Genomic DNA, 27,972 nt, shown 5'->3' with positions numbered 1-27,972 from the left:
ATATCTCGTCCCTTCGAATATTTCGAGCGCGCGCCATTTGCTGAGGAATAAGGACTTCAAGACCGCGCGCTTACACTCGCGAGAGGTAAAACGATCGAAAAAAATTCTCCCTCTAATTCCTCGATATCGTACGAATCCGTCGAAGAGAAATAAAATGGGACAGAGTTTCTGGTTATTCTCTCGAATTAGACGCGAACGAAACGAGGATCGCGGATTTCGAGACACGAACAGGGAGACAAGAGTGGAGGCGAACCGATGTCGCGACATTTTATTTCTCTTTGGCTCGAATCTATCGAGAAGGAAACCCTCGATATTCTGTGGATAAAAACCCGTGCAGCACAGAGGAACACGACGAGACAAAGGAAAAGAGAAAAATCCTTCGAGCGATGCGAGTCTATCTCTACCAAGTATGATAAACGTTCACGAGAATACAGTTAAATGATGTTTCCAATGATTCGAGAACGAAATCTGATACTTGTATCGATAGCACGTTCGATTTAACGATTCAGATGTACACTTTTATCAATGCGAGATGTTGATTCGTAGAAACGTTTCTCCAGTTCATAAATTCTTGGGGAGCAAACGAGGGGAGCAAGGATACATTCTAGCTGAGGGGGTTTGCTGCGTCGAACAATAGCGTTGGCTGCGTTTTCGTTTCGCGTTTAATCGTTCAGATTGCTCAAACAATAACGTAATGCAATTCTATTTACAGTGCACCGTTTGCGTATCTTAAAACAGCGAATCCAGCTTGCCGTAATCGAGTATAATCCCGTTTAGCTAGACACGGGTTAGCATCGCGCGTTAGTATCATTTCGTATGGAAAATCTCGCGATCAGTAATTACCTTAGTCCACGAAGTACCAAGGATTTATGATTATTACTTAAATCCTCGCTCGTTTCGAAGATTACGATAAAACATCCAAGAACGAGATTACCTGCGTACCCAAATCGCTCGCGATACGAAAATCGTAAAGAAAAATTGGAAAAAAAAACATCAAAAACCACCACGTAACGCTGACATCGAGATATCTCGAAAATATCATCAGATATCGTAGAAATCCCCGTGTAACGAGCGTCTAAATCCAATCATCCCCGAATCAACGAGACCAGAAATAACTCGCCGCGAACTCCTCCAACACAATTACGTTCCAATCGAAGACTCCTTGGGAGGCCACCCTCGAACCACCCCCACATCCGGCACGCTCGTCATCGTCGCCTCGACGATCCGTCCTGGTGGACTCGATTCTGTCAAACGGGGACGAATCAAGCGAGGACGCGGCTCGAAGTGAGCCGCGCGAGAAGGGGTTGTTGGGGTGCGACCGGTTGCACAGAAGCCAATGGGCGGTTGGGGTGCGGACGAGCACGAGAGAGGCAATGCAGGTGGCGATGCGGCAAGCAAGTGCTGGCCGGCTCTCCGACCGAATCCGTACACAAACATTTAATTCGCGCAAATCGATAGACAGCCGCGCGTCTCGCTGGCCAGCCCTCCAGGTTCGATTGAATTTCAAATCTTTCGCAATCAATATCTCGCGGACGGCTGGTGCGTACGCGTCACGCGGCTCGCAAATTAAATGTCGCGGCCACCAGGCCACCCCCTCTGGACGAGATACGTTGGAGTTGTCTCTATGATCGTGGAATTCGATTGGTGAACTTTGCTGGGCGAGATGGTTTTTCTTCAGCTGCTTTCTTTCTGCTGGCGAACGTCGGGTGCGATGGAGTTTTGGTACGCGAAACAGTTGTGGAAACGACCAGGAATTGTAATTTTTATGGTTGTGGCAAGTTGAAAGGAAATTTTAGAATTAATTGCCTACGCTTTTCGTGAAGAGGAGAATGAATTATTTAAAAAAAAAAAGAAATGTAGAAATATACAAATGAATGCGGGTGGATGGAAATATAATAATTGCTCTTTTTTCTCTGGCTCGATTTTACATATTCAATATTTATTTGGGATTTGTAATTGAAACATTTTGTGTTTCTCTTTCTGCGTTCTGTTTTTCGATATTCAGTGGTCTTAATTTGGACTGCACGCGATGCCAAGGTTCGATAGCTTATGTGTAGCGAACTTAATCTCGCGTGACTAATGAACACGCGTATGTGGGCAAGAAATTGTGACGTTAGGGTGTTTAACGAAGGGCGTTATTTGTCTAACGTGTTACAGTGTCTATTTCAGACCTTGCTGTTGCAGTCTCATGTCGTAAACGCTATGACACCAGCACCAAAACTAAGTTGCAATTGACCACATCGCATTTATATTCGTAATAAATTATAATTGGCAATTTTTGCAATTTATCGAAAGAGTTTATAAACGAGAAATATAATGTTTTCAGTTAAAATGGCTTTAAAACAATTTCGCCTCGGCTACCTCTGCAATTCTCTGCGCCAGCCTGGATGCCCGCTTTAAATACGAATGGCGAACTCTCGTCATTAAATCGTAAATGGGACTCCTTCGATACGTTTCACGATCAGCATAACGCTCTGCTTTCGCAACGAGCCATCCGTGTGCTCGAAATGATTAACAAAGCGTCCGTTCCTCGCCGATAACAATTGCCTATTCGTAACTAATCAGGCGATTAATTGGTCAAACAAGAGCAGCAGAAATCTCGATCGAGCTTCGATTTCCCGTTATTATATTATAGCCAAGCGTGCAAAACAAATCATTTAGCGAACCGCCAAACCAAATAATTACCAACGTAACCCAGCGACACACAGTTGTACGATTGGGAACAAGAAAAAGTTCTGCTCGATTATTATCGCACGCGAACTTAATTTTATTTCTCGTTCGAATTTTCATCAGTAAATACACGTTTATCGTGGATTAAGACGGGATTACGCGTTCAACGCCTTTCATTCGTTCCGTTCACCTGTGAAGTATTAATCACGACACACTAGTTGCGGAGCGTAAATACAATTACACATTCCAGCAAATGTTTGACCAGACCTCGGAGCTATTCGACCGCGAATACGTACAAATTTAATCAAGGATCAAAGTTTGCTTAGGTTTAAGCGTGTTCCGGCGGATCGTCGGGGGTGCTTTGCACGGAGTGGCCTACTAAGGTCCTAAAGTGTATCCTTCGGGGGCGTCAAGCGTGAGTTGCATAACTATCCGTTCACGTAAACCCAGCAAATTAACCACACCCTTCACAAGCAACAATTAACGCATATTATCATTAATACACAAAAAATTATATTTTAATTACAATTCGAGTATCCTTTGGGGGTGTCAAGCGTGAGGTGCATAACTATCTGTTCACGTAAACCCAATAAATTAACTACACCCGTCACAAGCAACAATTAACGCATATTATCATCAATACATAAAAAAAACTATATTTTGATTACAATTCGACTATCCTTCGAGGATGTCAAGTGTGAGTTGCATAACTATCCGTTCACGTAAACTCAGAAAATTAACTGCACCTATCACAAGCAACAATTAACGAATATTATCATCAGTAAATAAAAGAAATTATATTTTGATCACAATTCGAGCATCCTTTGGGGGCGTCAAGAGTGAGTTGAATAACTATTCGTTCACGTAAACACAGAAAATTAACTACACCCGTCACGAGCAACAATTAACGCATATTATCATCAATATATATATAAAAAAAAAATATGTTTTAATCTCAATTCGAAGGTAAAAACGCAGCCAGTGTCGTTCGATGGGCGAGATATCGAAAATCGATGAGACGAACGAGGAGAACGAAACATAAATCAATAAAATTGAACTTCTAATTATTACTCGGCCACGATTCGCTTATCTATTGGCTGCTAGCGAATCCTTTGTCAACATCGAGAAACGGAGTTCGCTGGGAGCCCTACTTTCGACTTTCCCCCGTTTACTTTGCTAATAACTTTAGTTTGGTTAGCGATTAAAAGTTCCTCGAGTCAGGTATTTTCTTAGTTTCTGGCCAATTTGTCGATCGGTTTGCGCGACCTGCGCAACTTTCGACGAAGAAGCGACCGAGCTCGTCGATTTACTCGACGAGCTACACAATAACCGCGAAGAAACTGAATTCTCGCGATCGAGCTTCAAATTGGTAATTAACGGCTTCTTAATTCGACGCTGGTCGCGATTCGTTGAAACGATCGAGGGTTGATGGGGCGCAAGGGGTGCGAGAAAAAGACGCTTCTCGTCGCGCGTTCGTCGATCCACTGGGCGACGCGAATGAAAAAGCAAACAGAGGCCTGTGTACAAATAACGTAACACGTTGATTGAATCGATTATGACACGGAGCGATGCATTGATCGAGGAACAGGCCGGATTTATGTGCGCTCGCAATTTATGCCCCTAACATTCCGCGCTCCATAGAGAATTGAATTTACGCGCGCGCGCGCGCGTGGAGGGGTAAATACGATCGGCAAATAAAATGCGAACGTGGATATCGGTTACAGTTCGCCGTCAGCCGTTGCTTTTCCGTTTAAATATCATGTAACCTGAAAATATTTTCGGACTATGCTCGATGTCGCTGTGAAATATTCGATACTCGATAGAAGTTAAAATACGAGCAACTCTTTTATCGCGCCAGGTTCCACGGTGGAATTAAAAAGAATTACTTGAAGACTGAAAATTGTGATCACTCTCGAGTACTTTATCTCGCGATACTTTAGCATTCTCGCGGAAATTTCGAATAGATAACTACGATCCAACTATCATCGATCTGAAACGCGTTTCTTCAGTTTTGCTGCAAATGAAAGAGGAGAAAAGAAAGAAAAAGAGAGAGAAGACCATTTCGTTTTGTGCCTGCTAGTGGACTCATAAGTAAGGCTACCTAGCAGGCCCTGCCTTAGACACTGGGATATTATATCTACGATCCAACTATCATCGATCTGAAGCGCGTTTCTTCAGTTTTGCTGTTAATAAAAGAGGAGAGAAGAAAGAAAAAGAAAGAGAAAAATATTTCGTCCTGGGCCTGTTAGTGGACTCATCAGTGCCTCCACTCCAATAGCAGGCCCTGTCTTAGACTCTAAGATGTTAGGAACAGATCAGAAGCTATATATATTGGAATCGACAGGTAATTATGCTTACTTTTGAGAAACTGCAAACGATGATGTCCCTCTAGCAACGAGTGTCGTGAGGCCATCACACATCTATTACTGTTTCTTCCTACATTTTAATTTCTGCTCGTCTCCTTTCCGCGAGGAGATGCTTTTACAACGTCTGATTCAAGAGAGCGAGTCAATGGTTTCACCCAGCTTTTACCAAGCTTCAACCATAGCTGGATCCACGTATTTGTGATTCCAGGGGCATGGAAAGGGCTCGTGGAACAGCATATTGTCCTCAGTAGTATCTTTTGTGACCGCATCGTGCTAGGATACCACGTCAACCCTGTCTTACTTGTCTGGCCATGTTCTTCGCGTCGCGTTGCCTTTATTTAAGCTGCACCCGGATCCCTCGAACACGAGGGATTATATCTCGAACAGATCGAGTAATAAATCGAACGATCATCGACTTCTGATCTTTCTTTTGTCTCTTGAATCATTCACTGTTTGAGTATTGTTTACATTTTAAACACGAGCAGGATATAATTTAATGAGAAGACAGAGGGAATTTTTTTGAATTTCAAGTATGGTTAAACGTGTAATCTGTTGTTAGGGTATTAGTGGTTATTACCACTGGCAACGTATGCATTGAAATTGTTTAATCTCCATAAATTTATAAGGAATTATGTTACGTAATAATGCTGTTATACATTATCGATATTGCCTCGTGATTAGCGTGAGATCTTACGAATTCGTAAGGTGCATCGAGAATTCTAAAAAGCATCTAGCTGCTTTCATCAATTTCATTTTCTGACTCTGATTCGTAAGCTTTGGTCACACGCGATGCGAATTTAATGGATCGAACGAACGAAGAAACGAATGGGAAGAAATTAAATTTCGCGAGAGAAGACAAGAGGCGTCGAGGGGGTCGAAGTTTAAGTAACGCGAGAGGCGACAGGTGTAGCGTTTTAATGAAAATTGACAGGGCGATCGGAATATTTATCACGGTGGATACCGTGGCCGCATTAAAGTAACATTTTTCGTCGAATCTGGTGTCAATAATGTCGACGACAAGGTTTATGAAAGCCTGCGTCAGCAGCACGTGTCACCAGAAGGGATACGAGATTGGAATCTGTCGAAGTGAATTCGGGAAACCTCGCATCTCGAGAAAGGAATTAAACGCCGATACGACAGGTAGACGAATGAATCTTTGATCGAACGATGAATTATATATTTCCATCGACGGTGGATTCGTTGCTAATTCGGTGTACCACGATTCGCAGACACCCTCGTAAAGCAGGACGAGACACGAAACAGATGAAACTGCGCTCGAGGCCAACCAACGCGGGGGTTTGTTTTATGGCGCCCCAAACTTATTTCTCTCGAGAACGAAGCTTCTAATCCGATTTTAGATCTCGTCTTATTTCGACTTCCAGAATTAATCGTCCCACTTCGACCCACCTGTGGCTGACAAGAAAATTCGAAAGATTAATATCAGATAATTTTCTTTCGCTTCGCGCGACTCCTGAAACGATATTGGTCGCTCTTTCAATTATCGAAAGAGCGGTATTTTCTAAACCAGCTCGAAGACGATCTTCTGTTTTAAGGATTTTTCATTGTCGTCGAATGTTTCGCGTTATTTCGCGCGCGACGCAACGGTGTCGTCTCGACGGGAGCGTATTTACAGAATATATTCGAGAGACGGAACAGGGAAGACGTCGAGCTGTGTGTTATATAAAATTTCATCCACGCAAACACGTTCCTTCGAATAAAACGAATCGACGTGTTCGTGGATTTGCTGGTGCTTCGTCGTGGAAAAAGGGCGAGTCGAGCTGAACGGGGACTAAAAACGTGACCGGCCAAGGGAATGGAAATTGAAAACAATATTTCTATTAAAGTCACGCAGTCGAGGGTGAACGTAACGTTGCGTGTTATGGAACAAGGAAACCTCGAGGTAAGAAAGGGTGTCTTGGCTACAGGTGTTTGAAACGAAAACGATGATTTCAGACGAGCGAATAAAACGAAAGATCGATATCATTCGCTGCATTTAACATCGTAGTTATCCATATCAATGGAAAATCGCGATACGTGGAAAATTAAAGACACGAGCATCGTTCCAACGAGTTACACGATTTAATTGGGTACCATCGTTTAGGAACAGCAGCGAGAATATGAGGTTTATAGCTGTAACAGACCGAGTGCGGTTAACTTGAACGTATGGGACCTGGTTTCAGTGTGAAATCACGATTATTAAATCATAACGTAATATCAAGATTAGCGATTTAATAACGTTTAATACCATTTATTGTGAAACGAGTAGCCTCGCAGTCTGCTGATTCTCTCTTTTGGAATTGCTAATAAAAGACATAAATCGAGGTGCAATTACAAACAACGAACTGAAATTAATTGAAACAACTGATTATCGTCGATTAATTTGTCCGTCAGTTTTAATATAATATTTTAGCCTCGAGAAAAGAAGTGAGAAACTGGGTAGGTGTCTCGAGATCACCTCGCAACGCGTCAAATCGATCTTCCGCGCCGCGACGCGAGGCGTTGAACGAAACTCACCCACCCTCCGTTCCGCCATTAGAATTGTCGGATAGCAGCGTTCGTTTCGACGAACCAAAGAATTCCACGGTCGTCACTCGAGCCCCGTTCCACAGTCGCGCGTTAGTATCCCATAAAAATCCTGCCGCGTTTCACTGTTCTCGCACCGGGGGCTGTGCCTCGATACACCGTCGATCCCCCTCACCGTCATTTCCGGCAGATCGAGCCACGACGCCTTCCGACACCACCCGGTGAAAGATTTACACTTGCCGCTTGAAATTCGACCAGACTGCGCCCCCGTGTGCATACGTACACCGAGCACGTACGAAAAGTCTTGCAGCGTGACGAGATGGCTGCGCCAACCCTCTCTCTGTTCGCACCCCATCCCTCGGGGACCATACGATGCATCTCGCGCGTTGGTGGCAAACGCGACGTGTTATCATTGCGATCTTGCGATCTGGACGAAGAAAGATCTTGCATTTTGAAAATTTAAGCTCAATTTCGATGGTGACTGAAGCTTAATTTCAATGCTGACCTTTTGATCGTGACTGAAGCTTAATTTCACCCATCCCTCGAGGACCATCCGATGCATCTCGCGCGTTGGTAGCAAACGCGACGAGTTATCACTGCGATCTTGCGATCCGGACGAAGAAAGATCTTGCATTTTGAAAATTTAAGCTCAATTTCAATGGTGACTGAAGCTTAATTTCAATGCTGACCTTTTGATCGTGACTGAAGCTTAATTTCACCCATCCCTCGAGGACCATCCGATGCATCTCGCGCGTTGGTGGCAAACGCGACGCGTTATCATTGCGAACTCGCGATCTGGACGAAGAACGATCTTGCATCTCGAAAATCGAAGCTCAATATCAATGGCGACCTTCTGATTATTCTGTGAACTGTGATGAGATATGAGAATTGAAACGGGGAAACTTTCTTTAAGAGATGAACGAAGGGCTGATACCGATCGAGGTATCAAGAAATTCTGATCGCGGGGAATAAATTCGAGCGGTAAAAATTCCCGTTTCAATTCCAATTGAATTTTTATCCACCGAATTCTGGGTGGATTTCGAACCGCATCATAAACAGTTATAGGAATATCATCGTCGTAACAATTTCAGCTTTACTGCGCGGCACTATCCCCGTTGCGAAAACGCACTCGAATGGAAACGATCGTGCAATTCTCTCGCTGATCGACCTACTGGCCCGCTTCTCGCGCAACCCCACCCATTTTTCCTTCCTTTGGCTCGCAACCCCCGATGAAAGTCACGTTTCTTGCCAGGCAATTCGTCCCGTCTTCCCGATCGAATTTATGCCGGCCAACGATTCCATTTGAATCATCATTCGTATTTATTGTTTCGTCTGGTATCGTTTGCCTTAACCCCTTCTAAATTATCTAACTAAACTGTATGCATTCCACGTGAATGCATATTTCTATAGAAAATTCGTCAGAATAGCAAATTTCTGTATCAGAGACACACTCGTAATGTGGTTTATGGTTTTCAGCGAATTTTTTGAGTTATCATGCTCTCTGTATTTTGATTACATTTTGCAAACTTTTTCTCATCATACCTCTGTATCTTGTACTTTAATTGTAATATACATACGCGCGTTGTACGCTGTTGCAAATTTATATTTGTTATTTTATCCTCTGTGAAAAGTTGTTTTGGAAACTTTGAAAATTCATCGAGCAACGCAGCTCAAAGAAGTTGAATCGTGCTGGAAAGGGAAGAACGGTAACAAGTGTCCATGAAATCGAGGCACAAATATAAACTTGATAACTCTCGCCCCTAGTCGAAAATCCAATAACTCAGCACCCTTTCCAATAACTCGCCGCCGCTCCCACTCTCAAAAACGCCATCAGAATAAAATCGAATCAGAGTGCAATCTAAATCTCATCCAGCCCCCTAACGCACTCTCGACCCTTCAATCAAGAAACCAAAGCTGGAACCATCGAGTCCAGCCGAACGAGCGAGGAATTCCATTCAAAAATTTCCATGACGGCCTTGTTAATACTCGTGGTCGTTCGAAGCAAGTTGGGACTCTGGTAGTACTCAGGAGGATACGATCAGCTTTCGAAACCATTCCACAGACCACCCTTACAGACGCCATTGTGGGATTCACATCAGGACAGCTTTCTTACAAGTCCTCTGAAGCGAAGTGCTTCTGTTTGCTGTAGAAACGGAAGAGGAAAGAAGGAAGGAAAAGGGAGGGGAAGACGTTTCCTGCTAGTGGACTCATCAGGCCCTGTCTTAGACGCTGGGATATTAGGGACAGGTCAGAACTTTCTATATATTGGAAAGGATAGGTTATCGGGTACTTTCAGGAAACTGTAAACAGTGGCAAGTGTCAGAAGACCACCGCACCTCTAAAAGAACTTTCTGATTCGATCTTACACTATTCTCGAGTCTGATACACAGAATTGTCAAAGCTTCAGGATGAAACATCTCGTATTAGGGACAGGTCAGAATTTTCTATATATTGGAAAGGATATCGGGTATTTTCAGGAAACTGTAAACGGTGGCGAGTGTCAGAAAACCGCCACACCTCTAAAAGAACTTTCTGATTCGATCTTACACTATTCTTATGTCTGAGACACAGAATTGTCAAAGCTTCAGGACGAAACATCTCGTCTCTCTTTCTCTCTTCTATTTTCTTTCATAGCTTGCAGTGTACATCCACACTGGTCCTAGTAGTGAGCGAATTAGAAGCAGAACTATGCGAGTAATGGTCCATGCACTTGAATCCAGAACCCAAGTGTCCACTTTCCAGCTGGATACCTAGTTTGTTCTCTAATTGGCGCAATGGTAGCAGGTCCTTGTCAGTTATGATACATCCAGTTACGAACTGTCACCACGGCGGACCATCGCGCCTTTGCTCGCGCACTGGGACGACTGCACTTGTCCCAAGCTAAGACAGGCGGACGTTTCGCGACAGCGCGCAGTTCCTCCGCGTAGACTCGCGAGTTCCCAGCCATCGCAAATTGCCAACTCTCGACTTATGGCACATTTCAAGCTGTTCGCAAAATCGTCGATAGTTCGCCCTCGACTGGTGAGTTTAGCCAGCGCTGAAACCTTCCGTCTCGTGTCGATAATTCGAAAATAACTCTCTGGCCCGTGCCATAAATCCAAAGCTTTAACAGGTCTCCAGCGAGAACTTCTCGCGCAGTTTGCCATCGAATGGCTAGCCGTCGAATCATTAGCCAGGTATGTTCGTCACGTATCTCTCCTCCATGGACGAGTCGCTGCTAGACCTTGTCTGTCCAACTTCGATCTACGCTAAGAATACGTCTGCGACTGAAAGTGCTGCGACCACGTGCGATTTACGAGGGTAGATTCACCCTCGCCACGTTCCTTCTGCCAGTAACGACAAACGTGGCTTCGTCCGGGCATCCCTTTGCTCGCGAACCAACGGAATGAACGCGCAATCCGACTCGCGCAGGAACGAACGACCCCTGTTCTGCACACTGACCCGCTAACCTCTATATCTAGGGTGCGTTGGGTTCTCGCAAAAACGGAGAACGCTGGTGCACTGTCTTGAACATCGTTGTACAGTCGAATTTTGTGGAATCGTAAATTCCACCACGCTTCATCCTCGAATTTATTCTTCAGGAGTTAGTCAAGTTTGTCGTCACTTGGAAAATTTGCAGGAATTCTTTAACAGCCACACGTTTTACAGATTCTCGTTTTGTTCGCTCGTCGTGTAACGGTTCGTGAAACGCAAACGGAATTTCTGAAACGAATCGCACCGTTGAAATGGGAGTTGCTCCGTCGCGCGGATGAAATTGGTATTCCGTAAAATTCGCGAAATGATCCAGTTGCTACGCTGGATAAACAAGGATCGAGGCTCATCCGGAGGATTAATTATCACGGATCAACATTACTCTTCTACGGACAATTATCCCTCTTAGTAGCGTCCCTGTGATCCGATGCTTTGATATCGCGCCACGTTTCGATTCCCAGGACTTATACTTTCTGTGAAATGTGCGAACTTTAGAGAGTTGGCGAATGCTAGTTACACGTTTTCCTCCAGACAATTTTACCTCTGATATTCCAATTTTCTTGCTGTTGTATGCATACAATATATTATATCACTTTGTTAAAAAAGTATACATTTATTTTCTTCCAAATTAAATTATTTAAAGCAAGCTGTATAAAAAAATTGCCAACTCTTGACCTATGAATGTATGTTATCATGTATTAAGACTATTTATAATTTAATGGTAAAAAAATGGTACATTTGTATTAAGCGAAGTAGTCGATTTTTTTCAAGCTTAAACTGAATCGTGAAAACTGAACAAACCAGATTTGACGAATGATCCTAAAACAGTTGTACGTGGTATGCAACTGTGTTCTACGCAGGATGTTACACTAGTTCCTAATCCTGAGAAACTGACCTATAAATCTTAGAGTACGCTTGCTGGTGTCTAGCACCCACTTGGGTTCACGATACGTTAATTGCTGTTCGCTACGAATTCACCGAGGTATACCCCGGAGAAAGTTAATGACCGTCTTCTACACATTTCCCGTGGAAAGCGGACTGTTGAAAACGGGGAAAACTTTTCAGCAAAAACAGATAAACATTGATTTAGAGCAAATTTTTTCTTCGTTCCCGTAAAAGGAGAATTAATTTCTTTTCACCGATACGTTTTAATTGCTTCGCCCAGTACTGGGGTAAATTTTTGGACTCCAATTTATTCGACATAGTTAGTCGATTAATTTTTGTAATTAAGAACCGTGATTGGAGAGAGGTTAATATTCGAAAAAGATTTCTCACGAATTTAAATAGCCCATTCGTTACATTCATTTTAAACCAGGGTTGTACTATTTTGGAAAACTCGTGGAAAATTTCAGATGCAAAGATTTGAAGCGACTACGCGCGAGCAGTAATGCAATTGCTATTTAATTGCCAACTTTTAATCGTCGAAAAACATTTTTCGCAAATTACAAAATGCAGCTAATGAAAAAAGCAGCCTCTACTGATGATAGAGTCGAGACCAGCTTAATGTGGAAAACAACTCGATGAACTCGTATGAAATGAAAATGTAACACAATAAACGTGCTATTACATTATATAAAATCTGTCAGAGGTACTCTCGTATACGCAAAACTTTTTTGTCAACCCTACATTGAGAGGATGAATATTAATAAAATTTACTCCCCTTTTCACCCAAAAAACTGCCAAACAAATAATGGTAGAAAATTACCTAAATTCAGTACACGTATTTACAAAAGGGGCATCAATTCAAAGAAACGTAGCCACCAAAAAACGTAAAAAAAAGGAGCCAAAACCCATCAATGCATCGCACCCTTAACGAACTCTCTTCAGCATCGGCAAATTTGCGCAACCCCAGAAACTATACCTGTACTCCCAAAAGATCGGGACCACCCTTGTCCACGGTTTCGTTCCGAACAAAACATCCAAAAAATAAAATAAAAAAATCCTTTCGAGTCTTAACGAACCTCCTACACGGGCAAACATCTGAATGCATCCCGTGACCAAGCTCCTCCGCCACCGTGCATCGAAGAGATTTGACTTTTCTTACACGCGCAGCGAAAGGGTTGAACGCGAGGAAGGGAAAAAAGGAAAATATTCGCTGGCAGTCTCTTTCGTTTCACGGAGGCCGCGAGGCGAGCATTTCCAAGCGAGACGCTCGCGTGAAAGAGGGCAACATCGGCGAAACTCTTGCTGGTGCACGCCGATCGACCCACTGGCCCGCTTTTTGCGTCTCCCTTCCCGCATCTTTCTTTTTTTTTTTCACCCTACTCCACCTTTGGCTCCCTCGGATCCGCGGCGGACGAGCCACTTTGCCGTGGCCGGAAGCGAATTTCAACGATTGCTGGGAGAATCGATTTCTCCCTTGTCCCTCTTTCACCGCGCCATCTCCGCCTGCCACCCACTGGCTCACCCTCTTGCCTCGGGTTACCGCCGCGCAAAAGTTTGCCACGGTTCGTCCACCCCCAAGGAGAGAACCGGCGAGTTCCAGCTTCGATCAGCGAGCGTGTGCGAGGCTACACCTCTGTCTCTTAATCGGTACCATCGAAAGGATTGTCTAGCTGCGTTTTCTCGACAATTTTTCTGTCCTTTTACGTCCTTAAGAGGGTACCAGACGCGCCATTGTGGATTTTTTGTAGATTCTTGCAATGAGTGGGAGATTTTGTAAATTGGGATTTTAGAAAAATTGCGTTAGGATATTTCAGAAGACACTTTTAACGAAGATCTCAAGCTTTTTCTCTCCTTTTACGTGTTTAAGAGTGTACGACAGGCACCAGTGTGGATTTTTCATAAATTCTTATATTGAGTTGGAGGTTTTGTAAATTGGGATTTTGGAAAAATTGCGTCAGGATATTTCAGAAGACACTTTTAACGAAGATCTCAAGCTTTTTCTCTCCTTTTACGTTTTTAATAGTGTACGAGAGCGCCACTGTGGAATTTTCATAGATTCTTGCATTGAGTGGGAGGTTTTATAAATTGGGATTTTGGAAAAATTGCGTCAGGATATTTCAGCAGATACTTTTAACGAGGATCTCGAGAGAACGTTGGTCGGATATTTATCGAGTACAGAGATTAGTCGGTTGGAAATTCGGATGAGTTCCGTCGCCAGGTGACAACGGCAATAATTATCGGCGGTGGGAACGTAACACGGCCGTGGAGCAGGGTTTCGCCTCGAAATTGCTAATTCAGCCGCGTCGCGACGCGACGAGATGGATAACGTACAATTTGCGTAAAGAGTCGCGCGCGGTGCTGGCGTAAATTACGTCGAAACACGAGGCAAATAATAAATTCTGTCAGCTCCTTCTCGCTGGCTCGGCTCGTCGTATCTCGGCGCGATATACGCGCGGCCAGCCTGCGGGAACTGCCAACGCGCGAGCGGTTCTTCACGTGTCCGATGAAATACGTGTTCGCGAGCTTTTTTCAGCAGACATCAACGATTTTTTCGATCGACCACGATCGCATCACGATCGACCACGACGCGATCACCTTATTTTAACACTTTGACGCACATTTCTGGCCATGCGATCGCTTTCAAAAGGTAAAAGTAAGTTGTATGTTTGGAAGTGAAAATGGTCACATTTCACTTTTTTTATTGATTAAAATAAAATTAAAATTTCTTTTTTTATTGATTAAAATATGCACCACGGCTGTAACCGTCATTTGCGTACATGTCGCCAAGGATCTGACGGCTATAGACGTCATTCACGTCAAAGTGTTAATTCACGAATACTTATACATTTATGGGAATTCCAGATGTGCAAAAAAAAAAAATTACTGAACGTATAGATATAATGTATGTAGTGAAGTATGATCGAAAATACTGTTTCAGAGAGCTTGCCGCGAACGTTATCGTAGAAGCGTTCTCAAGTCAGAATTTTAAGTTGTTTTCTTAAGATTACACAGGAAAAATCTTATCCCAAGGAGGTGTTGCGCTAAAGTACTTTTAAAATAGCTTCTCGAGTTCTATGAAAATCATAAAAAATAAACGAAGGATAATTTTTAAGTATGGAAAAGGGAACGTACATCTGAGTACACTTGAATCTTCCTTAAAATTAGAGTGCCCTGTTATTCGAAGTAGCCTTGTTACCATTCAGTAGAATGTTGATTAAACTTCAATTATTCCCAGGACGATCCTCATTCACTGCTAATAAAACTTGGAGCAACGCGAGAGTTTTTATACCTCTCTGGATGTATTACACCCTCAAGAAGAGTAATAAAAGAAGAATAACCAAGAGGATATAAAAGAAAAAGAGAGAGAGAGAGGAATTGTACGTTCAACAGACAAATAATTGAAAGAGAATTAACTTTCTGACGATCAATTCTCAAATCCCGCATCACAGCGCAACGCTCGAAGCCTCGATTAACTCGTTAATTAATCGATACCTCGTTAATCAACCCCGCGAACCCGCGTCAGCGACGGTACCACTGAAAAAAATGAACCCTGGCAAACGCATCGCCGTCACTCACTTTGAGAACTGTCAGAACCATGCGCGATCAAAGAGCCACGAAAGAAAGAATCGGCCCAATTTCCCTCGCGCGAGTCTCTAGACCCGTTTTCGTTCGCGAGGAGAGGGAAGAGAGAGAAAAAAAAAAAAAAACAGGCTCGCTCGTTGATCCCGTTTTCGCGTAACCAGCTTGCAACGAGCTATTGCCAGTCGTCTCGTATCGGATCATCATCCGCGAGGGTTGCTTCGAGCGCTGCCGCGGCGTTAAAGGGTCGAATTGAGTCGGCTCAGTGCCAAAGAGTTATCTTCTGTTGCGATGAACCCGGGTCAAGCGTTGCGATATCGCAGAATGATCGCGAACTGCGGCCACGATTCGTCGAACGACGGACTCAGAAACGTTCGAGGACCGTGACGGGGTGGTTTTTGCGATTTTCAGGCCGACTACACCGAGGGTGGCTCGCGAAAGGGGGGTTATTAAATTCTACACGGTTGTTCCAAGTATAAAGGCGCTGTGAAATACAGGATAAAGCTCTTTCCGACGGATAAGTTTGATAATGGAAAGATTCATAATGGAAGACTTTCATTAAAGTTCGTTCGCCGGCGAAATCGGAAGGGTAACTGCGAGACCGCCGTTACAGAAGTAAATCCAGCGTTGGCTGTAAATTTTCCAAGAATGTTGAATAATGCTCGCGTCTTACGGGTCGACGAAGTGTATTTTGGGGAAGCTCGCGTTGGCACGAGAATGGAATTTTAATTATCAACGCGATTAGTTAGAAGCGGATCGCGGTTTGAAAGATGCCTGACCATACGCTGGTCGTTACTACTTGCTGGCTGGCGAAGCTGCTCAGGACCGGTGTATTGTCCGACATGACGGATGGTGATTGATACCGTGCAATTGTGGAGGTGAAAAGCTTCTATAAGACTTATTGGGTTTGCTTCCAGACTTTTTCTAATTTTATCTAATTTTCAACCCGAAAGATACGAATCTAAAGAACAACAGAAGAAAGTATTGTTACAATGAGTTTGCGCTGCAACGAAATATTCGATACGAGAACAGATTCTGATATTATCGCTGTCTGTATCCAGTTTTAACTAACGACCAACTTTTATCGTAAATTTTGTAGCTTTTATAATTCAGAGAATGATAATTAATCACTGATACGGTACTCTGAACAGCGTCGAACTCTGCTACTCGTTTTTCTGAATAAACACCTCGCACAAGCGCGATGAAAGAAGAAACAAAAACCGTACAAAAGAGAAAGAAACTGTTTCCTCTGTACTCAGTTCTTTTTTCAAAAAGGAAGCAAACAAATTTCAATAAAAACGCGAAGAGGGCTCGCTCGAGAGGGGAGCTGTATCGCTTGCTCTCGTCGTTGAGAGCGAAGCTGCGATTGAATTTAAAGTAGCAAAAAATATCGTACGTTGACGAAGAGCGGGACAGAGACAGGGTTTGCTTCCTGGTCTCATCGAATCAGTTCCCGTGGCGTCCCTGTCGCCAAAGCAAGCGCGCATCAAACGCTCGATTCTGCGAACGGAACACGTTCCTTTTCCCCCGTCTTTTATTTCGTCGATAAATCAGAAACGATGGGAGTCACACGGTTCGCCGAGTGCGTTTAACACCGCGTCGAACAACGCCAATAGCATTAAGAGAGCTATTAGCTGGCCCGTCGCTACGATCCTGGATATTCCCGTGGATTTGGCATCGTGTCTCCTTACTATAATCGGACTTCGAGGCGTGTGGCCTGACGTGTGGCCAATTCGACTCGATAGCTGAGTCAGCCAATATTTTTCCAACCCCACCGCGGTATAATGAATTGGACTTTTAATGGAACGACGATATCGTATAATAGGAACATCGAGCTATAGAAATTTAGTATAGAAGACGAGAACATCGAGATTGCAATCGAGACGAACTGGTGATCGCTAAAAAATTAATCGAAGGTTAAAAGTACTTACATCACCCTTCTCAGGGACGTATTTCGCCAGCCAGCCCCAAAGGATACCAAATCCAAGACCACCAACGATGGCAATGGGACCCTGGAGGATTTGGTACCAGAGTGCATCGTGCGAGAACATGATGCTCTTTATGATACCGTGGATCGCCACGGACGCTGCGTCATCGATTCCTGACACGGCGATGATCAAAGTCGGGATGCCCTGAAAGCAAACGAAGAGAAGGCAAGTTATTATCCATTATTTCAATCTCCAAGCTGCGTTTTATTCTCTAGAATTAAACTCTTCGATAAGAAATTAATAATCAATTATTGAAGGCTTCAACTTGAATTAGATTCGAGTAAAAATACGAGATTGCACCCCGTGGAATAGTAAAATAATCAGGGAAAGAATTATTAGCGGGTCCTCGACGAACAACACTCGACTGGTCGCGTTCGATCGTCGCGAACAACATCTGAACACCAATCGATTTCCGTATTTCCAGCCACCCCCAACCCTCCATGGCGTTCCTTATTTTCCAACGACGCGGTCGCAACATTCGTGATTCGTGGAAACCTCATTATCGGCCGCAATCAGATTCCTTCGCGGTAACTTCAAAAACCATTAAGGAGCTCTAAGCCGTTCCGTTCGGGGTCAGTGAAAAATAATCCGCCCGCGGACGGATGAAAGAAAACAGGGTTGAAGAGGGAGGAGGGCCAGAAGCTGGCTCGTGGAGCCGAGAAAAATGAAGGAGAATTAAAGGGGAGAGAGAAGTGGGTCTAACGAGACCGCGCGATTCTTTCGAAAAGCTATCCCAAGTCGCGATAGCTCGTACGGGATTTAAGTTCGACGATCGTCCCAGAGACTCTCGAAATCGAGTCGCGGCGAACTGCTCCCTCGATAAACGTTTCGGTTAGTCAGCGATTCGCGGCACGTCTTGTTTCCCGTTACGTACGTTCACGACTGCTGTTCGTACGTCTCGCGATTGTTTCGACCAACGTCGCGTATCGAAATTACAAGTTTCTTCGACACCCATCGAACGAGGTCACGCTCGGCGAAGGGGAGACGATCTAACTTCCGAAAAGTGAGACGTCGGGTCCGTTCAATTTTCCATTATCCCGTTTCTGTAAGCACAAACAAGCGCACGGCGCTTAAAAAGGCCGAACGCAATTTCCTTCGAGCTTCCCGCTACCCACCTCTTCCTATCCGCCTCGATTCGCAACAAGTCCCCTCCAATTTCTGCTTAAGCCTCTAAATAGAGGGTGGCATCCCTCTCGCGTCGCGTTATCTAACCGCGAATGGAAAATTTCACCGTGAAAAACGGGTCGCTGTGAAAGGAGGAAGCTGAGCCACTTCGTAACGCGAGAAAGAGAGAGAAACAGAGAGAGGTAGAGGCGAGGGAAGACGAAGAAAGGGTTCGACACGCCTCCATCGAACTACCGGTCGTAGAGCGTTCCCTCTCGATTCCGTTTCCGGTGAAACAACGGCCGGGACCGCTTTGATCTCGCGTGGAACGCGAATTACCACTCGCGCTCCTGACAGCGCGTTCAATTTCTTTCTCAGCGCCGCGGCTGGTTCCTACCGCAGGCCAAGGAATAAACAAAAAGCCCACCCGTCTAGATCTTTCAGCTCATGAATATCGCATTCCCGGGAATGGCCTTTGCACTCTTCAAACAGCTTCCACTCCATTTTCTAAACTGAATTATTTAAGTCCACCCTATCCCGCTATCTCCCCCTCCCCTCCTCTCTCTCTCTATTCACCCCTTTTCCTCTCAGCCATCCGCGTGCCACGGTTGCTCAGCCCTCCGTCCATTGTCGCCGCTATTTCTGACATTATCATTTTAAGTAGGACTGCATCGTTGCGCCGCGGCGAACCTGCCGGATATACGCCAGCCGTGTCGCGCACCGTCGACGAACTTCCGGCCAACGGGGACGTCCGTAAAATCCGATCCCTCGAGAGCGAGTCTCTTCTTCGTTTTTTACCAACGTTCGTTGAACCGTAATGAAACTTCGTTGGATTTCGTTGCTATCAATCGGTTAATTTGTGTGAGATTTATTTGACATTGCTATAATTTGTGATACTATTTTTTTTTTTTAGTATTGGAGAATTAATTTTGGGGACTTTTTGTTTGGTACTCTAATTATATTAATTGGGTCAGTTTGGTTTGTAGATTGATCTAGATATTTGTGCACAATTCTTATTTCTCCTTCAGTGATAACCTCGTTATTTCCTAATGCGCCCTTGTACTTAATAAGAAACGAGAGATGTGGATCAGATGCCGATGAAGTGGTTCTTAATGAGCTCTGGTACTACTGTTCGAAGTTCTGAGAATGTGTACGACTTCTCGTAGATGGTTGAAACGTGTACAAGTGGTTCTCAGATTGAAAAATGAACGAACGTAACTGGTAAGTTTTAAAAAACTCGATGTACGTCGAGATCGAGGAAGACGAACTCGATTACCTCGCGTGGTGAACCGATATTGGGTCCATATCCGTCAATTGGTGGCTGGAAGGCCGGACAAGTAGTCACGGGTCGTTATGGTCAGACGCCTGCGGTATTGAATTAGCCATTCATGGAAATTCCCTCGCGCCACGCCAAGGCTTGATGAATACGCCGATTTGTCAATAAGAACTGTTACTGACAGCCCATTCTGAAGGCGAGGGGATACGCCTTGCGAATAAAGTCTGCCGTCTGAATATCGATTACACGGCCATCGACAGACGATATTTTCGACAGCCTTTATATAAGAAACCGAGGGATGCGCCAGCCGCGTCAGGGATTATCTTTCAGGCTCGTTCGTTTTTAGAACGAATAAACAGCTGGAGAAGATCCTCTGATGAGAACGAGAGACAAGCAACATCGACGAAACTTCGATAAACTAAATAATTTTAATATCGCGTTTAACGAAAACAAGTGGATGCACACGAGTTTCAGCACAGTTATTTTACAGCAATAAGACACTGTTACGGAAGTGTAGTTAACGACGAAGCGCAAATGTGTGTACTAAACTCCACCGATAAGGATCTGGTTAAATTCAGCCGCCACTGTAATCTTCAACAATTACGAAACGCTGTTCCAACTCTAATCCCGTGTAATTCCACGAAAATACAGATCCTTCGAATTTGGGGCCAGTCTATTTAAAACTGTTGCAAAACTACCCTGTCGTCGACGATATATTCAAATCATTAATCGAATAATTCATTTCAACCTCTTTTCCTAAAGCTTGAGAAATTCAAAATACCAAATTCCACTCCACTTATTACAGATGACAACCATTTACACACATATAAAAAAAAAGACATTAGCAGCAGTAAAAATAAAGTAATATAGTGTGCAGGATAATTAAACTACCTTTGAGGAGGCGTTTTAGTTTTTAACATTTTTAAGAAGCAACAGAAAAATAAACTTCAATCGACATCCTCCATAGGCCCAAATGGCCATAAACTCAGGTAAGCAAACCTCTGGAAATCTCTCTACATTACTGAAAATTAACATTCAACATCAGCTACCCCCGCCAACCTACCCTCGCCATTCCTAAGCAACAAGAAGGGCGGCACCAACAAACGAGTAAGCTGATTGTCGATTAAAAAATTCGTAAAACATAAAATAATCGCAGAGATCCCTCCCAGTTGAAGGTGAGAGTCTGCTACATCGAATAAACGCGTCACGAAACTTGTGACTCATTTACTACCCGACACACTCTCCCTCGAAACCACCCTGCAGAGTCGAACAGAGGAGGTTCCCGCTGGATCCAACGACCACTGTAACTCGCCACAATTACGGACTGCTGTTTAATCCTCTGGCAGCGATCTAATTCGCAGGCATACCGCCCTTTCGACGAATTTATTTCCATCGGTTCTCGGAGCATCGAGCGTTCCAGCGCGGGGGTTGCTCGAGCACCGCGACGACCCCCTCAGGTTTTCGTGTTTCAGCCGGGGAAACCGCGCGGACGGACCGCAGCACTAAGTCCTCTTATTTCGACCGTTCGACTGGAATAAAGCTGGCCATTCTACAACCGGCTGTTCGTTTTCCGCATCGATTCAGAAGACGCGACGGACCCTGGCCGAGGAGAATCGAACCAGCTCGACCGTGTTACAACTAATTCTATGGCGGTTTTTGCTCGTTGACTTTCCCAATGAATTCTACCAACTGGATACTGTAGTTATACTGTATTCTGTTATCTTTATTATCGAATTATATATTAATAAAACGAGAGACTTTTCAAAGTATAGAAAAAATTTTATAGAACTGTCTGCAAAGCGAACATTATATCCTGTCTGGCCAACTGTTTACAGTGCGAACACGTTTTCGAAGACTGGCGGTTTTTGCTCGTTGATACTGTAGTTATACTGCATTCTATTATCTCTATTATCAAATTCTACATTAACGAAACGAGAAACCTTTAGAAATATATAACAAAATTCCACGAAACTGTCTGTAAAGCGAAAACTACATCCTGTCTGGTCAACTGTTCACAGAGGGAATGTTTTTCTTTTTCAAAACTACCCCAGTCGTGTTGTTCGATAAACTACGGTGTTCAGAAAGCTTCGAATTTTTCGCCAAGGAATTGCAGTGAGGAACGAGCGAATTGGTGTCCAAAAGAAACTTCAATTAATGTCGCCGTTTGCATTCGAGAAGTTCGTAACGGGAGGCAATGTCTGACGAGGAACAGACGAAACTTACGCGGCATTACTTATGAATGCGTCCCAAACCTGAGGACGCTGCAAAGGGATATCGTCGTTTCGACGACGCCCCTAATTCGACGCGTTGAAACTCCGCCGCGAATCGCACGAGCTGAGCTGCCTCGAAGAATTCGAAACAGCTCGGAACGGTTCGACGAACGTTGTCTATCGAATAGTTCCGCTAGAGTTTCGGTTGTAAATTATATTAACGTGGATCGAGCTGATATCGATCGCGAGCGATCGTTTCGCGTTGTTTCATCGGCGAGAAAATTGCAAAATTCCACGATACCAAGAACTCGAGATGGCAAAACTCCAATGTTCCATAATATCGAATTCCAAGTCGCCAGAACTTCGAACTACCGAACTTCGTCGGTATTTCGAAGCACCAGCGATACCAAAATTCCGTGACGCTCTTAATTCCTCGAGATCGCAAGATACCCTCGATTTCAACGAATCCTCGAAATTCGAGAATCGAACGATTCTCTGAATAATAAACTGCGAGCGTTCCTCGAAGATTCGCATGGAAAAAAAATTTCAACGTTCCTGCGAGCATCGAAAGTTTAAGCGACAAAGTTTAAATTCACCGATATCGACTCGACGATGCGAAATCTTTGAGTAGATTCTAAACCGTTTAGCGGCGAACTTTCAGCTACGAGATTACGAGAGGTTCACTCGAATATCTGATATAAAAAGAGAACTCGTGACGATATGTAATTCCTCGTTGCGTTATAAGATGCCTCGTTGATACACGATATATTCGACGATAATTTGCATCGTTAATCACGATCTTACAACTAACGACTATCGTATTTTACGAGCTTGACTCGCAATTATGTACAGCGCGTCTCTTACTCGCAGGCTAGCCAGCGACAAAAAGGAACAGAGGCATCAATTAACGAATAATCTGGTAACGCGTGATAACTCAGTCTTACCTTGGCCACCCCGTAACCCTTGCCACGTAATCTGATGAGGCAGGGCACAACGACCGCTGGCGAAACGGCTGCTATCACGCTCCCGAGCAGGAAGCCCCATATCAAAGGCAAATCGAGGAGATACTTTGTCAGCACCGCCAGGACCACCGTTTCGATCACCCATGGGATTAAACCAAGCTTTGGTACGGTGACCTTTAACCTCTTCAAGGCGTTCGGATCCAAATCCAAACCTGCTCTGGTGAGGATGATGACCAGGGCGAATTTTCTGCAAATAGAAAGAAAAAAGGAACATCAATGAAGAACTCGTTGAGAATTGTTTTGCTCGATTGAAGCGCTTTGCTTCAGTGTGCTATAGAAATGGAAGAGGAACGAAGGAAGAAGAAGGGAGGGAAGAAACTTTCGTCCTAGGCCTGACAGTGGACTCATCAGTGCGTCCACTACAGTAGCAGGCCCTGTTTTAGACGCTGGGATATTAGGGACAGGTCAGAACTTTCTATATATTGAAAAGGATAGGTTATCGGGTACTTTCAGGAAACTGTAAACGGTGGCGAATGTAAGAAGACCACCACACCTCTAAAAGAACTTTCTGATTCGATCTTACACTATTCTCGAGTCTGAGACACAAAATTGTCAAAGCTTCAGGATGAAACATCTCGTATTAGGGACAGGTCAGAATTTTCTATATATTGGAAAGGAAATCGGGTACTTTCAGGAAACTGTAAACAGTGGCGAGTGTCAGAAGGCCGCCACACGTCTAAAAGAACTTTCTGATTCGATCTTACACTATTCTCGAGTCTGAGACACAGAATTGTCAAAGCTTCAGGACGAAACGTCTCGTCTCTCTTTCTCTCTTCTATTTTCATTCGTAGCTCGCAGTGTACATCCAACTGGTTCTAGTAGTGAGCGAATTAGAAGTTGAACTATACGAGTAATGGTACATGCACTTGAATCCAGGACCTAAGTGTCCACTTTCCAGCTGGATACCTAGTTTGTTCTCTAATTGGCGCAATGGTAGCAGGTCCTTGTCGTAGGATAGGTGTTTGTGTATTTTTGGGAAATTGTAAGTAGTGCTGTCGCACGATCTTTATCGTAAATGTTGAAAGATGGGGAGAACGAGAGATGTTAATATCACAGCACGAGGAATTCGATTTGTATCGCAGTGATTTCGATCGTATCGTGGAGTCGATTTTATGACACGTTATCGACGTCTGCACAGAAGCAGCGTTTGGGAAAATATCTGCTTTCGTTGTGATAATTTCACGTGCGATTCATCGTTGATAACGTCCCCCTGTTTGTTCTGGTCAGCGTTATCGTGGAATGTACCTTCGCGAACGACGACCACGGTTTGGTAAATACAAATAACATGCATTTATTCATTCGATATAAAACAGGTCAATTTACAGCGCGCGCGTTTTCCGGATTCTGTATTAAACGAAAGCATTATTCATCGTGAAATATTCGATACGTTCGAGTTGCAGTTTTTTAGTAGAATATTCGAATATTTTCCTTAAACAGTGTTACTGCGATTTTTATTTCTCAGCACTTGTAAAATTATAGAATGAGTCGAAGATTGATGATGAAATGGACCAATAACTCTAATAACAGAGAGACTTCCATTGCCATTCAATCAATTCCATTAACAATGAAGCACAAATATGTTTGCTACGTTCCTCGCTGATGTATGCAGCTGTGAATGTTGCTCATCTAATTACCACACCCTTGACTATTACTCCACACGAATTCACTATAAAACATTCTGACCTTATCGCTCAAGGGCTCAATAGAAATCCAGATCCGCACACATCAGAAGACCCAAAAAAACTCAATCTTTATCGATCTATTTCAAGTTAAATATAATTGTTTGTTAATAAATCGTGTCAATTCCAATTTTATCCACTCACTTCCCTATTACTGTAACACGTATTAGTGCGCACGTTGCAACAGTGACTAAAAGGTTCGTGGACAACCATTTACACCCTTCATTGATTTATCAACCAAAAATAAGCCTCATCGTAACACGTGCTCAAACAATCATCGTCCATTATCAACCAGTTCGCGAGACAAGAACATCCTCTCCAAGAGACCACTGTGGCTTCCGTTTCGAGCGTGCACCCCCACTTTCTGCCTCCGTCTCGAAGCGGAAGATCAGGTTATCGGCCGAGTTCGCGTCGTCCGGTGTAAATTCGAGGCGCTTCCTGAAGATTGCCGATGGCTTGCAAGAACCAGACACGGCCGCTGGACCGAGGCGCATCTTCTTTGCCTTGCCCTCCGCACCCCGGCCCTTTCGTCGCTGGAAACTCGTAATAGGATAAGTTTCGGACTCCGCGAGCCGGTTCAGCGAAGTTCCAGCTGGCTCGTGGCCGTCTTTAACCATCCGCGGGACTCGAGTTTTGGGCGAGCACATCCGCCAGCTTTTCCAGACTCGAACAACCCCGCCTCGTTTATTTTCATTTGCAGAGGGCATTCGAATCGCTGATGATGCGACGATGCTTCAGTTTGCTGTAGAAATGGAAGAGGAAAGAAGGAAGAACGTTTCGTCCTGGGCCTGATAGTGGACTCATTAGTGCGTCCACTTCAGTAGCAGGCCCTGCCTGGGGTGCTGGGATACGCGTTTTGCGTCCACGATGGGGTTGAAAGGATCTGGGGCTGGGCAGAGGGCATTCGAAACCCTCGCCTCGTTTATTTTCATTTGCAGAAGGCATTCGAATCGCTGATGATACGACGATGCTTCAGGTTGTTATAGAAATGGAAGAAGAAAGAAGGGAGGAAAAGAGAGGGGAAGAATGTTTCGTTCTGGGCCTGATAGTGGACTCATTAGTGCGTCCACTCCAGTAGCAGGCCCTGTCTAAGATGCTAGGATACGCATTTGGCGTCCACGATGGGGTTGAAAGGATCTGGGGCTGGGCAGAGGGCATTCGAATCGCTTTCTTTCGAGTCGATTCGTTTACCGTTGTTTCGCGTCCACGATGGAGTTCAAAGGATCGAAGAAAATCTACGAAAGTGTCCATGAGGTGTCTTTGAATAGATGAATATAAGTTTCGCATTGAAGAATATGTTCTCCAGTTTTTGAGAGTGTCCATGGGATGCTTCGCGTGAAGATTCTTCGGACTTTTGTCGTTTAATCGTGGCAGAATATGTTCTCGAGTTTCAGATTAAGTCAGTGGGCTTTCAGAGATTCATTTTAAGCGACGTAGGTGCATCCTGAATGTATTACTGTGAAACAATATACTGGTTAGCAGTCTGCGTCGTTTGTCTTCATTAGAGGGGTTGAATGGTACAGTATTTAACGCAGTTTGTTGATTAGATTCTATTATGGTCGCATCGTTTTCGAAATCAGAGGATACAGGCACTGATGAATAAACAAGAAATGGTCCTCTAGATTCATTTGTGTAAAGGATATCTTTTAGATTAAAACTGTTTGATTGTCGATGGGGTTGAAAGTTTCAATCCATAATACTGTAATATCTAATGGTTGATGAGAAAATGTAACGGTAAGAGACGAGGAATTATAATTGAAGCTTTCCGTGAAATTCAGCACAAAATACCCAGTCCCTGCTAATGGTCGAAAGATAAGATGACGAAAGCTTTTCTAATTTGCATTCGTTTTACTCGAACTGCCATGCATCAACATGCATGAGCACGTTTAAAGGCATTCGACGAAACAGGGCAAATAGCTAGTAAAACTAACAAAGTACACCTTCAAGTGCGAGAAAGGGACGGAAGATGGGACGTAATTCAATGAAATTTCTCTACAATCAAGAAGCGAGAGATTTTCAATAGTCTCTTTTCTTCTGAACGCGTGATGCGAGTAACGTCAATTGTATGCTAACGAGAGTAAAACAGTCGAAGCGCCATGACTAATTTTCCTCCCTCCTGCAAGGTCTTATAGCAAAAAAAAAAAAAAGAAAAGCAATGCATAAATTAAAACTTGAAGGTTGTAGAATATTTAATCGATCCATTCGTCGCTTTGCAATTCAAACGATCTCTACGCACGATTTAATACAACTTCTTCATTATGAAAATGTGCTCTCGTTTGATGGTCCGAATTCGCAATGGCTGCTGCGATTGTTCACTAAAATGTACACTGTGTACTGTGTAAATCTACAAGCCTCCGTGTCTTTGTAATTCTTATACTTTCAAAGTTTTAAATACGCCAAACGTGCGATTCCATACGAAAGCAATCGACTTCGAACAAATTTCCGGTCGCTTTACATTTCCACGATGGCGGGGACCACCGTTCTCCGCGTTCTCCATCGATAATACAGTTATTTGAAGAAACAACCGAGTAGTACAGGCTCTATTCAAATCGAAACTCGCGAGACGATATCGAGGGATACGTTTAACATTTAATTCGAGCTTTCGCCTCGAAGGAGGGCTTTAACAATCGCCAGGTCCGGTATTTTCAAGCGTCTCAGCAACGGGAAAAAGTTCCGCGCCCGCGGAGTTCGATCGCGTCGAATTGAAATTCAACGAGGTTCTTACAGTCCCTTTTTTCTTCTTCCTGCAGCTTCCTCCTTACAAGCTCCGCGGAATTTTCGAACGAAATTTGGTTCCCGTCCGCTTCCTCGGTTGCCTGGACGCTGATTGAAGAATAATATCGTTTTCAGCCCGAACTCGCAGGAAGTTCTCGCGAACGGAAGTTCGCCGCGCACGATGCATTTCAGGGGAAACTTTGTTATCGCACGGAATTAGAGGAGTATCCTGTCGATTGTCACCTGCTCGTTACGATTCGCGATACAACCTGCAATTTTTAATAAAAATTTGTCGCGTCCTGGAAACATCGAACACTTTCGCGATGGCTGCGAGAAAGTATCTTTCTACGATTGCATTCTGCAGTAGAATACCTTTTTGTTTCTTATTCTCACGATGGTAAATATTTGCAACGCGATACAGTTAGACTCGCGCGAATCGTTACGCGAATGTTAATTGCCTCGCAATCGGAGGTACGCGTTCTAA

The 27,972-nt window shown here is 44.0% G+C and overlaps 1 protein-coding gene across 2 annotated transcripts in view; it reads right to left on the bottom strand.

Moving 5' to 3' along the window:
* Nucleotides 1–27,972, bottom strand: part of Nha1 (Na[+]/H[+] hydrogen antiporter 1) — a 67,218-nt gene that overhangs the window by 12,409 nt on the left and 26,837 nt on the right. For both annotated transcript variants that reach the window (XM_076895793.1, XM_076895792.1), the window contains exons 3-4: nucleotides 23,017–23,281; nucleotides 17,426–17,626 (exon numbers count right to left, since the gene is read on the bottom strand). In XM_076895793.1, coding sequence (XP_076751908.1) covers nucleotides 17,426–17,626; nucleotides 23,017–23,281 — 466 coding nt within the window. The remainder of the gene's footprint in view (nucleotides 1–17,425; nucleotides 17,627–23,016; nucleotides 23,282–27,972) is intronic.

Source organism: Xylocopa sonorina, chromosome 5 (assembly GCF_050948175.1).
Source record: "Xylocopa sonorina isolate GNS202 chromosome 5, iyXylSono1_principal, whole genome shotgun sequence".
Taxonomy (NCBI): domain Eukaryota; kingdom Metazoa; phylum Arthropoda; class Insecta; order Hymenoptera; family Apidae; genus Xylocopa; species Xylocopa sonorina.
This window is presented reverse-complemented; position numbering and strand designations above follow the sequence as displayed.